The 16,880-nt window shown below is 34.1% G+C and overlaps 1 protein-coding gene across 5 annotated transcripts in view; it reads left to right on the forward strand.

Moving 5' to 3' along the window:
* The first annotated feature begins 219 nt into the window (after nt 1–219).
* Mms22l (MMS22 like, DNA repair protein) overlaps nt 220–16,880 on the forward strand; it is a 135,655-nt gene continuing 118,994 nt past the window's right edge. For 2 of the 5 annotated variants that reach the window (XM_004862496.3, XM_021242701.2), the window contains exons 1-8: nt 220–378; nt 930–1,108; nt 2,040–2,165; nt 3,316–3,365; nt 8,618–8,705; nt 8,797–8,974; nt 11,289–11,379; nt 12,789–12,919. In XM_004862496.3, coding sequence (XP_004862553.2) covers nt 945–1,108; nt 2,040–2,165; nt 3,316–3,365; nt 8,618–8,705; nt 8,797–8,974; nt 11,289–11,379; nt 12,789–12,919 — 828 coding nt within the window. In that variant the 5' untranslated portion in view covers nt 220–378; nt 930–944. Of the gene's footprint in view, nt 379–398; nt 600–674; nt 1,109–1,778; nt 1,798–2,039; nt 2,166–3,315; nt 3,366–8,617; nt 8,706–8,796; nt 8,975–11,288; nt 11,380–12,788; nt 12,920–16,880 lie in introns of those variants that run through there. The other 3 variants (XM_087187958.1, XM_087187957.1, XM_087187959.1) reach the window with 3 other exon arrangements.

Below are 16,880 nucleotides of genomic sequence, written 5' to 3' on the forward strand. Positions count from 1 at the left end.
CTCGCTGCTTCACTTACTAGTTTCCTTTTTTAATCATGCTCCACCTTCCAGCCGAAGAACCAATTAAAGGTCACAAAAGAGAAAAGGGGTGTGCGTGTGCGTGTGCGTGCGTGCGTGCGTGTGTGTGTGTGTGTGTGTGCGCGCGCGCCTCTCACCCCGGCCTGCAGACTCTCGCGAGAACTCGAGAAGCTCCAGTCGTTTCGGCGAAGACCGCGCGAGACCTCGGGCAGTCGGGGGCGGGCTGCGTCGTGGCCCCTCCTTCCAGCGCGCGGGCGAGCCGTGGCGGGAATTTCGCCTGTTTCCGGCTTAGGTCCCGCGAACTCGCGGGCAGTGCTAGTGATCTGAGGAGGCATATCTCGGGACTGGAAGTGTGAGTGGGTAAGAAGCGCATCGCGGGCGTCCCAGGGCCCATGAGGCACCCTTCACCCTCCGCCCGAGTGCTGCGGGTCGTCTCGTCCTTGACGCTGGGACTGGGATTTGGCGTCCGGCGGCTCTCTTGATTGTCACCGAGCCTGCCAGAGAGCTTTCGCCACCTTTCTGAGCGGTTTACAGACGTAGGGGAGGCCGCAGTTCCCAGCGGGCTAAGGAGTTGAAGCTAGGTCAGTCCCGCCAAAATTTCTTTCCCCTGCACCCTTACCCAGGCTGCAGAGTCGACCTGGAGAGCAGGTTTAAATCTCTGCCACAGCCAGTAGGGGGCGCATCCTGTCGAATTTCTGACAACCTTGGTGTGAGGTGGGGGCGGGGTAAGACCCTGGAAAGAGGAGATTGAAGATTGCCCTGCTCTCTCACTCTCACTCTGTTTTTCATTTGTGCCAGAGGGACGTTTGGGAACTTTGTGAGTTCTTTTGCCCTAGTCCACTTCCAGGAATCCCTGTGCAATTTCTGTTTGGAGCCTTAATGATAACCCTAATGAGCCACAAACATTTTAGGACATGAAGTAAATAATGAACAACGACTGTTCTGTTGGATCGACGTTCCTGACCGACAGTTTAGAGCTGGAATTGAAGACAGAGTGGTGCAATCCCCCTTGTTTTTCTTGTGCTTTTGACAACAGAGGAGGCAAAACTTTTTCTGGAGAGTCCTACCTTGCTAGTGGAGCTCTTAAGCGGTAGGTTTTTAAAAATGGATAGTTTTTCCCTCATCTGATTATTCATCAGTTTCTTAGTAATTTATCGTTTCTGTTTATTAAACTTTGGTGTTCACCAAGCCATGTTTTGTAAATCGGCATAGTATATCATAAAAATAAAAGTTAATATTAATTTCCTAGTTGGAGTATACCTACAAATATTTAGAGTATTAATGAGAACTTCCTTGGTAACTGATGTTCTCTTAATCTTATTGCTATCGCACCTTTAGGGTTGGGAGTTGGACACTAATTTACCAAAGAGAAATCGGAACTAAGTGGGCCTCTTAAAACAGTATTTACTTTTAAAGACTATTATAATAATTTAGAGCTTTTCAGTAAGTCATACTTAAATTTTTTTATTACCCATTCTTTTTAATTCTGTGTATACATGTAGAAATCATAGACCTATTTTTGCATCAGTCAGGTACACACATTGTAGTTCTTAAAATATTTTGGTAATACCTACTGAGGCAATGACAGTCAGGAATGAAATCATTTTTGTTGATTTTCTAGTTGTACTTTGTTAGACAACTTAATAGAGATTACCCAACTTGATTATGTAAGCAAGTCATTAAGCATAACCCAGAATGATTTTCAGCTGTTAGGAGATACTAGCTGTCCCATCAAAGTGAAGTACTAGAGCTGAAGCCCACTAGTGAAGACAAGCAAAAGTAAGTTCCCTAGCATCTTTTTGGAGTTTCCTCCTAAGTTACATTGCTCTTTAGCTTTACTTTTTTTTAGAAATGAAATCGTAATATAATCTGGCTATAGTAATCCTAAATAAATTACCAAGGCATTTTCTGATTTACTATACATGTCGTATAATATAGATTCAAATACTGGAGAAAAAGATATGCTGTTTCATGATACTTAGTGTACATTTTATGAGATTAAATCAGCATTTTCATTTCAGATTACTTTTGAATCTTGATCCTTTACCAACTAATTTTGAAGAGGATACAGTAGAAATATTTGGCATTGAATGGGTTACTGAGACAGCATTAGTAAATTCATCTAGAGAGCTTTTTCATTTATTCAGGTATGTGTGTATATTTTTTTTAACTCCCTGTAAATATAGATGTTCAGTTTTGGAAGTCACAATGCTGAGTGCTTTCTGTTAACTGAGTAGAAAATGACCAGTAGAATTTTGTTTGTTCATTTGATTATATGTCCAGTAACAACAAACAAGCAGTAATGACTGATGGAGTAATGATTCTAATAAGTTACTTTTTATTCATTTTCAGAGTCTTTATCATTTATGTTTGATATCATGTATTGAAGATAGATACTTAAAATTTTCACCTGTAATTTTGGAAGAAATTTAAAATACTTTCTTTGCTTAATAGTCATAGTCTTTCACTGATCTTAAAAAAAAAGTCGGACTTCCCAAATATATCTTTCAGCCTGTGGGGTAAAAATACAATTAAATGTTTGTGGGCAACATTTTAGAAAATACTTTAATAAAAATTTTCAAACATCCACAAAGTAGAAATAATAGTACTATTAAGCTCCAGAAACTCTGATTACAGTAATCATCAAGGTTAAAGGATAAACACTTTTTCATCTATTTTATCCCTGTTCTTTTGCATTTAGTATTTTATAAACAAATACCAACCATCATGTCATCTTACCTTTGAATACTTCAGAATGTATATCTTTAAAATATGGTTTTAAAAAATATCATGTCATTAGTACCGTTAACAATATTAAATTTGTTCTTCATTATCATTTAAGACATGGTCTGTATTTCAAATTTTATATGATTTTGAGTCAAAGTCAGTTGTTTAAGGAAGATTACCCAAAAACACATTAAAAATGTATTTATGGGTACATTTAAATGAAAATGGAGAGATCTCTACTTAATGAACCTGTCTAGGACACAAGTCATAAATATGGGCCGATCTTTAAGAATTTGAAGGCAGTTTGAAAGAATGGGAAGAAGAGATTATTTTCATGATTAAGTGTAGTCTACGTAATTCTGTTCTTTTTCTAAAGCACTGTATAACTAATACAATAAAATATTTCTTTATGTAACTGTTAACCTAGAATGTTTTATATATCTTAAACTTCCTAAAAACATAAACAGTATTTCATAGACTGGAGTATAGTTAACTTGGAAATGTCCATATAATTGTTAAAATGCTTTAAAATTGCTAAAATTAACTCTCACCTTACATTTTTTAAATTAGGCAACAGATACACAATTTGGAAACCTTACTACAGGTTAACTGTGATTTTGGTAAGTTTAAAGTATGTTTAATAGCAAAAAGAAATGCCACTCCATTACAGTGAATTGCAGATGGCCTGTGATGGTGTAATTGGGATAGCATAATAATAAGAAGGAAGTGTTGGGTTAGAAAGATCCTTCCCTCTAGCCTCCATTCCTTGGGAGGCTAAGACAAGAAGATCACATAAGCCCAAGAGTTCAAGGCTAACTTTGGTAAAAAAGCAAGACCCTATATCAAACAAAACAAGTTCACTATTCAGTGTAGTTAGTGGTCAGGAAAAGTATGACATTGAAATTTTTTTTTTTTTTTTTTGGTACCAGAGATTGAACTCGGGTCCTTACGCTTGCGAGGCAGGGGGCGGAACCACTGAGCTAAATCCCCGGCCCTGAAATTTTGTTATAGCTGAGATTTATAATATTTTTACACATATGTAAGTCCTAAAGATAAAAACTGACTTAAGAAAGCTAAACTTCTCAGAAGTGCATTAATACTTGTTTTGGAACTGGGCAGTGGGATGAAGTATGTAAATTAAAAGTCACAGATCCCATGCTGCTTTCTTGATCTTTTATGCTTTCTGCTTTTTCATTTGTTTCTTTTGGCATTTAATGGATTACTGATGTTAGGGCAATTGGTATAGTTAAGGTAGTGAAAGAAATTGAAAGGCATCGTGTCTTACTGCACACTAGCTGCTGCTTTTTATAAATTTGAATGCAGTATAGAATTTAGGGCAGTAGCATGGACTCCACGATTGGAGATCTCACACCAAGCAGTCTTTCCTACCTCAGTGAAGTTTTGTGAGGACTAAGCATATTGATTAGTTCAGTGTATGTCATTAGTATTGCCCAAAGATCACCTGGAACACACTTTTGGTCAAACAGATTTATTAACTTATCAAAGCAAGGGGAAAATTCATATTATAAGGACTAGTTGGAATTACTCAGTAAGAGGGAGTAGAAGAGAATTTGTGGTAGTATTTGGGTTTGTGTTGGCTGGTTAAGGCTTAAGGGACACAAGGCTTTATTCTGAATTGGATGCTGTTCAGAAACAGGCAATTTGATGATTTTTAGGCAATTAGGTTTTTATCTAGGAGGCAGAACTAATAAAGGGGGTTGGGGAAGTCTCTGTTTAGTAAAAAAACAGTCTTCATAGCTAGAAGGATTTTTTTCTTTTTTAAGTTTTGTGCGAGTGTGATGTAAAATGCCTTGTTTTTGTGTTCAGACATGATTGCATAATTTTTTGTCTTGTTTCACTGTAATTACAAAGCACCTATCTCATTTATATTTTATGAAAATTACAACATTGAGGCTTAGCTATTAGCTGTAAGTTTCAGGTCAGTTTTGGTTTTGTCTTGTTTTCACAGTCTGTGATCAGTAAATGTTATGTTATTATTGTTTCGTCATCTAGTAAGTCCCTGTTTCACACCAGAAATATGCAAGGTGCTAATGAAACAGTGAGGAAAAATATACTTTTAGAGTTTTGAGCTGTGTTGGACAAACAGTCAAGCACAGGACAGTATGGTAAATGACAGATTGTAGTGATAGAGACCCATACAAATCTTCATGGAAGTCGAGGGTTTTGTCTATGGTATGTGCCTGTCACTAAATAGTGCTGCATCTCGTTCTTCAGGGATGGGAAGGAATTGGCTAGGCAAAAGATTTGGAGGAACTTATGGGACAGCAAGAGGTCAGGCATAAATAAATATATATATATATATATATATATATATATATATATAAAGACATTGAGGTGTCTAAAAAATGTTTAAGGAGCATGGAATGAATAATGTGTATATGACAGTAATGAATTTAGAAGGGATGAAATCACAGTTGGCTTTGTAAACCATGCCACAGAATCTGAGTTTATTTTGAAACCCCTGAGAACTCTAAAAGCTTACAGTGCATGCTGGGCATGGAGGCACATGCCTGTTAATTGCAGCCTTTTTTGAGGCTGAGGCAGAAGGATCACAAATTCAAGCTCAGCTTGGACAACTTAGTGATTTAGCAAGACCCTATCTGAAAATTAAAGGGCTGAGAATGTAGTTTAGTGCAATGGCCCTGGGTTCAAACCCCAGTACCATACACACACACATACACATGCATGGCACACACCTGTGTGTAAAAACAGAAAGGTTGCGGTTATAGTGGAAGAACAATCCCTTTACTATCTAGAATGACTTAAATAAATTAGGCTTATGTAAGGCATTTAGTATATAGCATTATTATGAAACACATTGACTAACCAAAACCATTATGGTTGGCCCTTTTTATCTTCAGATTCCTCATCTGCAGGTATGGAGGACATACTACTACAGTATTTTATATAAGGGAGTTAAGTATCCACGTATTTTGATAGCCACAGAGGATCCTAGGAGCAGTCTTGCACAGATAATCATAGATGACTCTATTTGTTAACATTGTGATTTGTTATCCTAACATCTTGGTTATTTTTGTTGCTTACAAACACTTTTAGTGACAGTTTTGTTGGACAGGTTAAGTATATCAGGATGATCCAGAGACCACCTTGTTCCTGCCATACTGTTATGTCACAACTTTGTTAATACATTTATGTAGCTAGCCATTGCCCTCTACCCTTCTGAAAAAGCCTTTGTATAGGTTCACTTATGGAAAGTGCATATAGTTCTGTTCTTCCATATGTTCCCAGGTTGCTTTCTAGTAATGGCAGAACATCAATAAGGTGTATATTCTGTAGATATCTGTCCTTGAATTTAGTTTTTGGTGTTACTTTTTCTCAGATACTGTATTTGTATGTGTGTGGTCTCTAGACATTCTATTTGAGTTTCTTTTTATATTTTTCATTTCTGTCCTTGTATTGGTTTTTATTTAAAATATATGTAGTATTTGTCTATTTGCTGTTTATAGCTTAACTGCTGATTCTTTCATCACTGTCACTTTTAGGTCTATTTGTATTCATTGTTTTTCTCTAGCTCTGTGATTTACCTTGCTTTTTCTTTGACTAGTAATGTTTTATTGGATGGTGTATGTTACGAACTTTATGTTGCCACACCTCCACACTGAGCTACAACCCCAGCCATTTTTATGTTTCGAGACTGGATCTTGCTGAATTGCCCAGGTTAGTCATGAACTTGCAGTCCTTCTCTCTCAGCCTCCCAGAGTACTGAGATTACACGCGTGTTCCACCACAGCTGTCACTGGCTCTTTTGGGGTCTTGGTTTATACTTTTGATAGGGCTTCTTAAAAACCACCTATCCTATTTAATTAGCCTGGTATGTCCCCTCAGGATTCTTAGTGGTACTTAGTGTATTACAAAATTTTTTTTCATTCTTGCTGGTAGGAACTTGAACTCTTCCTTGACTTGTATGAGCTTTATAGGGAATTTTTTTCTGATGTTCTTCTGAGTTTTAGGTAATTTTTTTCTCATCTTTGAACACGTCAGTACTCAGACAAAGACTCAAGGAAGGCATTCTGTGTATTTCCAGAATGCTTTTGTATATGTAGTTTTTTTCTCCTGTTATACTTTTGCATTGTAAGTTTAGATTTCCCAGAACTGAGATCTCATGTCTTCCTCAGATCAATGAATTGAACTCTCTGGTCTCTGTCTCCTGTCACAGCCTGGATATTATTTTTAGATAGGAAGCTGATAGACCCATTAGGATTACCTCTCTGGGACAGCAGATTTATTTTGCCTTGTGTCCAGATCCTCAAAACTCAATTTATGTTGTTTTTCTGGTTTTCCAGTTTAAGGTACAAAATGATAAATCTGATCCTTTTATTCCATCTTGCCTGGATATGGAAGTGCACAGCAGTAGCTAGAGAATACTTCTTTCAGACTGAGAATCTTGAAAGTGAGGGATTATCTTAGTCCTTTATCTGCTGTTGTAACAGAGTACTTGACATTACATAATTTATAAAGAAAACTGGTTTATTTAGGTCATTGTTCTAGAGGCTGGAGAGTTCAAGATCACGCAGCTACATTTGGTTAGGGCCTCATGCTGCATTAGTGCATTTTACTATGTAGGTATTTGCACAGTAACTTTATACTTCTGCTATTGGTTATACCAGAGTAGTAGCTATGGTTTTCATTTAAATTCATACTTAGAAATAAATTTTATTGTATGTTTAATATGGATGAAAATTTGTTGCTTATAAATCTCAAGTTTTCTCTGCTTTTGTTTAGTGATTGGAACTTGTAATGGGTATAAGCATTTTACACATAGTAAATAATTCTTAATGATGTAAACATTAAAGTAAGTAAGGGAAAGGCAGCATGGGATAAGATTGGGAGAAAACCAAGAAATAATCCAAGATTATTTGGAGCTTTATGAATAATTAGGAGTTTGAATTTTATTTGAAATATATTCACTAGCCTTTTTGGCATTTGACTTGGGAGCAACAGGAGCTGGTATACATTTTAAACAGATTCTGTACTTTATAGAGAGGCAAAGGAGTATGTGACAAGCCTTCTTAGGTGTCCTATAAGTGAATTAACAGGGAAAATACATATTTTCAAAATACATTTGCTTATAAATTTAATACAACACTGATGGGTTAGATATGAAGTTAAAGGAAATAGAAAAATCAAGAACATTATAGACCACTTATGATATCATTTAATGAAGTGGAGAGAATGTAGATAGCATGAACTGGTTTTTGAAGAAGTCAAAGGGTGAACATTCAGATAAAACTGCCTCAATAATAGTAGTAGGCATTTTGACGTGTAAGGTCATAAGTACAAGGCAAAGGTATGGGATATAGATAAACCATTTGGAGTTGATATTTATTAGTAAAGTAACTGATGAGATATCATACATGTAGGAAGAGAGGTACATAAAAGAGGAAACTGCACTGAATCCTGAGGAGACCTCATGTTAGTAAAATAGTTTGCTTGCCTATATGTGCAAGGCTCTGGATTCATCAGCATCAAAAATAAGCAAATACAAATTTAAAGAAACTGAGGAAGAAGAGCCAATAAAGAGGAGGTAGGATACCAAATACATGAGAAATAAAAAAGATGGACAGTATGTGGTAGCTTCAGTGGAGCCAGTTATAGCCAGTGCTACTTTCAAGGCAAGTTACTTGAGGATAGGTACTACCCACTAGATTGGGTAACAGCATTGGTGACTATTCTAAGTATCAGTTTGGAGGAGTGGTGGAATCAATGGAAAATTGATTAGAATCAATGGAAAAATTATAAGATAATTACTGCTGATACAGCCTACAACATTTTTGTTTACTATCTACTGATAATTATTTAAGCTATGATTAACATTGTCTTTTGGTTTCAGGGAAAATATCAACCCTACACTGCAAAGCAAACAATATTAGACAACAGTGTATAATATTTCTCCATTATATTAAGGTTTTCATCTTCAGGTAAGATAACAGGAATGTTTTGATTGTTGCATGAATTTTTATGGGTATGCCTATCCAGACTGTGCTTGATTGTATCTAATCACTTTTTTAGATGCCTGAAAATACAGGATGCTGAGAGTCACATTCCTGTCCATCCCTATGAGGCTTTGGAGGCTCAGCTTCCCTCAGTGCTGGTTGATGAACTTCATGGATTACTTTTGTATATTGGACATCTATCTGAACTTTCCAGTATTAATCCAGGAGCATTTGTAAATCAAAATCAGAATAAGGTCTGACTGTTCATTTAATTTTTAAATGATCAGGTTTTTTTTCCCTCACAAAGAGTATTTGTTCAAGAATAAGAAAAATTATTCAAGTGTGGTACTGTAGTATCAGACACTACCTGAGTTGAGATTCTGGCTCCATCTTTATTAATTATCTGTTTCTGAACAAGTAATGTCTCTTGCCTCAATCTCCCCATCTGTACACTTTGTATAACTTCTTAGAGTTATTGGAAGAATTGAAGTAATATGCCTACAGGGGTTAAAACAATATATCTGAAACAATAGCTATTCACTTTGTGTTTATCACAGTGTAAATGTTTAAGAGCTTCAAAGTGAATAAAATGACTTTTATCTTTTAGAACTTGTATCATCTTCCTTATTGTAAAGGTTTGGACAAGTCACCATTTATATATTATAGTAAGATTCAAGAAGATCATCCTATAAAAATACTTTTAAAATTGCATCATGATTTATATTCTTATTTCTGAGACCTTTTTGGAAATTGTTAGTGTGGCCAAGCTTATAGACAAATAACAAGTCCTTCATATGAAAATGGGAACATGTGAATAATAAATTAAGATAATTCAAACTCAGATTCCCTGAATGCTCAATCCTTTCTGTTACATTTGACTTTAACCAGTTAAATAGCATTAAGTTTTTAGGGACATGTGTTTACCAACTTGTAAGATATAATAATTTATATATTTCTGTGAAAGTTAACCAAAACAACAAAAAGTTATTTCATATAAGAAAACAAATCCCATAGGTTTTATGTGTAATTCATAGAAAGCAAGTAAATAGTTGCTTTTAATTATGTCATTTAACAAAGACTTAGGAGTAAATTGTATGAGGAAGGATATTTTTTCTTCTTTTTAGTTTCTATATATTGGACTGGTCGTTATATTTTTGATACCTGTCAGAAGCGTAACAGTAAAAATTAATTTAACTAGCAGAAATATATATTTGTATACAGGGGTTCTTATGTGGTTTTGCCTTTCATAGTGTTTTTAATTAGGCAGACTTGAAAAGATAGTTGTTTGAAGCTCAGAAAACTGGATTTTTGAAGCAGGGGAACTTACAATCTTCAGCAAATAAGCAAAAAAAATCATACATGAAAATGCTGTTATTTTCTGAAACAAAACTTTAAAAAATACAAAACATGTTTTAAGAGTATATTATTATATTTAGTGGGTATTTTCAGTTGAACCTCTATTTTTTCAGAAATTTTTTACTATAGATATTGTTTGTTGGATATTATGTATTACAAATATTTTCTTCCAGTTTTCTGTTCAATGAAGCTGACTTCCAACGTAAATGATTTAAGTTTTAAGTTTAGTTGTATTTGTTGATTTTTTTAATGTTGTGTCTTCTATGCTGTTAAAAATACCTTTATTTTTACATTTATCTCTTTAATTTTTCTCTTCTTAATGAGGTAGAAAATCTTTTAGGTTCTTGAGAATGGATAAATTAATAACTTTTAGTGAATGACCTACACTTCAGTGATTTGAGGTTCCACATTTTTAAATCCCATTTTTCCCTATCTTTGTATTTATTATCTATTCCTTTACCATTACTGTTTTGTTGGTCTAGCATTTTATTTTGTTTGTACTAAGGCAAGTCCCCTCTCTGTCATTTTCCTTGGTGTTTAATGGAACATGTTATGCCGTTGTATTTATTTTTATGGTGATATTCAGTGTTGACTAGAGGAAGGTTATTGATAACCTAGTATAACAAAATAGTTAAAAATTTCGGCTTTTCAAGTCAGATAAAATTAGATTTGAATCCCAATGCATGAATTAAGAGATAAATTTCACCTCTTTCAACTTGTATTTCTTAAAGCATGTCTACATGATAGTCTGTTCTGTTTTAAAAATATTTTGTAGTAGTTCCTGGGAACTTGTGACATTAAAAAAATATCTGTAGCTGAATTCTAAAACAATCATGAAAATAAGTGTTTAAGAAAGTTTTTTTTTACTGCCTTGCAACTTTAATAGAATCAGAAGTTGGAAGGGACCTTAACTATATAGACAAGTGCATCTATCTTAAACCAACAGATGACATTATACCCTGCGTTCAATTCAGGTATCTTCAGTGAAAAAAATCCTCTAATGAATAAGCAAAAGTTTTCCCTGTACTTTTGTGTAAGGTTTTAGGTTAAATGGTTCTTTATCTTCAGGTTTATGGAAGAGTTTCATGATATGCTAAAAAATGTAGGTTAAATGGTTCTTTTTCCTTGTGTTTATGGAAGAATTTTGTAATATGCTAAAAAATACCTAGTAAAGTCTGAATTCTCAATCATGAATGAAAATGTCATTCACAGCTTTTCCCACCATCATGGCATTTACTACATCTCTATTTAGATATCCATTGGCTGGTACTAGAAATTCTTCATGTGTTGGGACAAAAATTGAGTAAGTTTATGGATTTTTTCATTATGTCTTTTTTAAAAAATCTAAACTTTAAAATTGTTTTTTAAAATTACAAAATCATAAGTACTTTTCTGATTTTTTTTTAAAAAGTTAAATACTGAAGTGAAAAGTAAGTTTTTTCAGAAATAGCTTGGTCCTACCATCTACTAGGACATAGGTATAGAAGCTTAGCTAGACTGTTTTTCTTTCTAACTACAACTGCTGTACCATTTACTGTGGTCTTTCACTTTTTTAGAGATCTGTTCATGTTAGTATATATAGCTCTGTTCTTTTAAGAGCTGTATTTTATGATTTGGTAAAGTTTATTTAGCCATGTCTATTATTTGAAGATTTCTCTTTTTTTATATTACAAATAATGTTTCACTGAACATCCAGGTATGTATGGACACACATCTTTTCTCTGTATACATTTGATTCTGTAAGATAGATTCTTAGCAGTGGCATATTGTAGCTTTATTTCTATTAACTGTGAATGTGCCTTTACTTCGTATTTTTGCGAACAATGAACATTACTGTTTTTATTTTTGACAACTTTTAGTTTGTGATTTTTGGTTGCCAATGAATTTGAACATCTTTACATAATTTTATTATCTATAATTATCTTAATCTCTTCATTATCTTTTGCAAATTTTTTTTTCTTAGTAGGAGTTTATGCTCTGTATAGCAATCCTTTATTTCATATGTTGCCTTTGTATTTCTTTATCTTGCTGTTTAGCATCTTTAGGTTCCTGTGCCAAACTGTTTGGGTTGTAAAGACATGTATTATCTAAATACCTGTTTTTCAGTTTCTTAGTGAATTTTAAAAGTGCATTCATATGTATATGTGTGTGTAAACTTATATACATACACACCTCTTCTATGTATACAAAGGTATACATACATTTACAATTTCCTCTCATTGTGACTATTTTTGGCACAGTATTTCCTAAGAACAATACTTAAGAGAAGACTTAACTGTGATACAGCTGCCATTTTTGCTTATAATCTTTGTTTACTCTATTTTAAGCCACAAACAATTACATGTGATTACTTTATCAATAAGAATAATATTTTAGAGGTTTTGTTAGACTTGTAGGTGAAGATTTTCTAGTGTTTCTTACTTTGAAGTGATAAAGCATTAGTGCTTTTCAAAGATACTTATCAGAAAGTTAAAAAGAACTTAAGGGTAAGTTTATTTAATTGTACTTTAAAGGATTGGAAATGTTTTCAGATAATGTTTCAGAGCTCATATAAAGTGATTGCTGTCAAATTCAACTCTTATTTGTAAAAAAAAAATTTTTAACTGTATATTTCACTTTTATCACAATTAAAGGTCAACATTCATTTTTCCCCTTCTGAATTAGTAAAATGTCATGTACTTTTAAGTAGAATTTTTTTCATTACATTTTCAGAACAAGCTGTATATGGTCATCAGTTTATCAATCTGGCAGGTGACAATTTAACTAATGTCAGCCTATTTGAAGAACATTGTGAAAATCTTTTATATGATTTAATAGGCCTGTCACTCTACAGGTATGACAAGGTAATGCTTTTAAAATTACTTATACTTTTGATACTTAGTGACAATCGTCAGTTCTTATTTTATATGATTTAATCCTTAAGAATTTAAGATGGTTTACTTGTTAATATTTTAACTTTATATTTAGTTGCTATTGTCTAGGAACAAATAGAATTTTGATTTAAACATTTATAATAAGGTAGAATTAGTATTTTAAAATTTTTTTAAAATGGTACATAGAAGCAAAAATTGTACATGTTTATGGTGTAAAAGGTGATGTTTCAATACATGCACACAATGTCTTAATGAAGCTAAGCGTGTCTAATCCTCAAACATCATTTGTATATGGTGAAAACTTTCAAATGTTTTTCCTAGGCTTGGTTTTTAAAGTGTAGTGTGTATTATTGTTATATATAGGTACCCATTTGTGTAATACCACACCACAACTTCTTACTCGTATCTTCTTGTATCCATTGATCAACCTTTCCCCATCTCTCTCTTCATCTCCTCTCCCTAGCTTCTAGAAACTACCATTCTTCTCTCAAGTTCTATGAGATCACTGTATTTAGATGTCAAATAGATCATGCAGTACTTGTCTCCTGTGCTTGGCTTCATTCACTTAACATAATGATCTCTAGTTCCATCCATATCGTCACTAATGACAAGATTTCATTCTCTTTCAAGGCTGAATGATATTGTGTACATGTATTGTACCATTCATCAGTTGATGGATACTTAGGTTGTTTCCATTTTTTGGCTATTGTGAATAATCCACAGTGAAAGTGAGAGTGCAGTTATCTCTTCAACATACTGATTTTATTTCCTTTGTTTATATATCCAGTAGTGGGATTGCTAGGTCATATAGCAGTTTAATTTTTTGAGGAATTCCCGCACTGTTTTCAATAATAGCTGTAATATTTTTCATTCCTACTAACAGTATATAAGTATTCTCTTTTCTCCACATCTTTGTCAGCACCTGTTATCTTTATCTTTTGTGTGTGCGCACTTGTCTGTGTGTGCGCTGAGAATCAAACTCAGGGCCTTACCCAAGCTTGGCAGTACTCTATCACTAAGCTACATCCCCAACCCTCTTTATTTTTTTTGGTAATGGTCATTACAACAGGAGTGAGGTGATAGGTGATATCTCATTATGGTTTTGATTTGCATTTCCCTGATGATTTGTATTATTGATCATTTTTTATTTCATTTGACCATTTGTATATCTTTTTTTGAAAAATAGGACTATTGCCTGTTTTTAAATTAGATAATATTTTAGCATTTTTGAGTTTTTTCTTTTTTCCAATTCTTTTTTTTATTAGTACGTACTTACAGTGTAGAATGATTACACTCCTGTGAGAAGCTAGTGCATATACATAACATCTTAATTCCTTTTTCATCCTTTTCCCTCTCTCCTCCCTGTATCTCTTGGTCCCTTTCCCTTTTGCAAAAGACCTGTCTCCGTTTTTCCTTTTATCTATTTATTATTTGGCTCTTTTTTTATATTTTGGGTTTCTCATAAGAGAAACTATGCCATATTTAGGCTTGTATGTCTGATTTATTTTACTTAACATTATTGTCTCAAGCTACAGATGACTTAAGTTTATCCTTCTTTATGAAACAGTAGTACTTCATTGTATATAAATACCATACTTTTTTTTTGGTACTGGGGATCAAACTCAGGACCTTGCGCTTGTGAGGCAGGCGGTGGAACCACTGAGCTAAATCCCTGGCCCCATACTTTCTTTTTCCAAGCATTTGTTGGTGAACATTTAGGCCACTTCCAAGATTTAGTTATTATAAATTGTGCTGCTATAGTCATGATATGTGTATATTATTGCAATATGATATCTTTAACTCTTTGGGAAGATATCTAGAAGGGGAATACTTGAGTCAAATGGAATTTTTAGTTTTAGGTTTTTGAGGAATCTTCATCTTGATATCCATAGTGGTTGTACTAGTTTACATATTCACCAACAATGTAGAAAGGTTCCCTTTTTCCCCACAGCTTTGCCAGCATTTGTTATTTGATTTCTTGATGATAGCCATTCTTCCTGGAGTATGATGGGATGTCAATTTAGGTTTCATTTGCGTTTCCCTAATAGCAAGAAATGCTGAACATTTTTTTATGTTTTTATTGGCCATTTGTACTTCTCCCAAGAAGTGTCTCCATTTTATTTGCCCATTTTTTGATGGGCTCTTTTTTTTTTCTTTATATATTTTATATGGTTTTTTTTTTTCCAATATTGGGGATCAAACTCAGGACCTTGCACTTGCAAGGCAGGCGTGGTGCCACTGAATTAAATCCCCAGCCTGAGACTCAAATTTATATATTTTAGTTATTAGTTTTATGTCTGAGAAGTAACTGGCAATGTTATTTTCCCATTTTGTAAATTGTCTCTTCAGTCTTTTGGCAGTTTGATTTGCTGTGAAGAAGCTTTTTGATTTAATATAATCCTATTTGTTGATTCCTTGTGTTCTTTCTTGTGAAATTGGGATTCTGCTCAGAAGGTCTTTGCCTATGCCTGTGTCTTTAAGAGTTTTACCTATTTTAACTTCCAGCAGATTCTCTTTTATTATCTAGGTCTTTGATCCATTTTAATTTTATTTTAGTGCGTGGTGAGAGATACGGGTCTAGATTCAATCCTCTGCATGTGGATAACCAGTTTTTCCAGCCCGATTTGTTAAAGAGGCTATTTTTTCTCCAGCATATGTCTTTGGCCCCTTTGTCAAAGATCAGATGGCTTAGTATACTTGGGTTGTTTCTGCTGCCCCCATTCTGTTTCATAGATCTGAAGTTTTCTGTGGGTATGGGTGGCTCACTCCTTACCTAGCTGGTTTTTTGGGGGGAGCAGTTTGGTTTCTTTTTTCTTTTCTCCCCACTTCCTGGCATTTAGTAGGTGTTAAATTCACCTTTCTTGAATAAATGATGTGTAAGAGAGGAGTGTTATCATTAATATTCACTGGAAGAAGTACCAGTGAAAAGGAAGAGAAAGAGGAGTTGGAGGAGAAGAGGATGAGAAAGCACATTTTTGAAGTGTTTTTCTTTTTAAAGTAAAGTTACTCTTCCTGTCCTATCAAGAATAAGTGAATGAAAACAACGTTTTTACTCAATTAGGAGAGGCTAGCCCTTTAATCTATTAGATAGCTATTAATGTAATAACAAAATAAAATCTTTAGTTACTTGGGAAATTTAAGGAAAGATTTCTATTATCATTTAAGGTCTAGACTCATGGATAACTTCTGTGTTTTTTACCTAACTGCATTTATTATAAGTATTTATGGAGACAGGGTTTTTTTTAAAATTTATTTATTTATTTTTTTTGTATTAAATTCTTTTATTGGTACATTGTAGGTATACAACACAATTACATTTCTCACTGGGAATTGTACCTTTATATAATGCATCTTGGTTCTTATTTTTTCCCCATTCCTAGCCCTCCCTTTATGCCCTCCACCCTTCCCTATTTACAAAGACTTTATTTCCATTTTTTCCATTTCTCATCATTTTTTCCTTTCTCTTCTTTCCTTTACCCTGCCCCTCCCACTACCCCTACCCTTTTGGACCTTTTCTTCCTATTTTACATTATCAATTATTCATTCTAATCATTGGTACATTTTAGGTATACAATATAATGACATTCATCATTGGAAATTTGCACCTTTACATAATCTCTCTTGGTTCTTATTTTTCACCCTTGCCCAGCGCTCCTTTCAACCCTTCCAGTCCTCCCTATTTACAAAGATTTTGTTCCTGTTTTTCCATTTTCTCATATTAATCCCATTCCCTTCTATCCTTTCCCCTAGCCCTCCCACTTCCTTCCCCTTTGCCGCTTTTCTTCCTATTTCACATTACCTATTATACATTTAGTCCTTATTTACACTTTTCAGTTTCTCACACCAGAGAAACTATTCGGTATTTATACATGTGTGTCCTATTTATTTCACTTAAGAGTATTGCCTCAATGTGCATCCACTTAGCTATAAA

Source organism: Heterocephalus glaber, unplaced genomic scaffold, assembly GCF_053883595.1.
Source record: "Heterocephalus glaber isolate CG9 unplaced genomic scaffold, H.glaber_assembly_v1.0 deba00001523, whole genome shotgun sequence".
NCBI lineage: Eukaryota > Metazoa > Chordata > Mammalia > Rodentia > Bathyergidae > Heterocephalus > Heterocephalus glaber.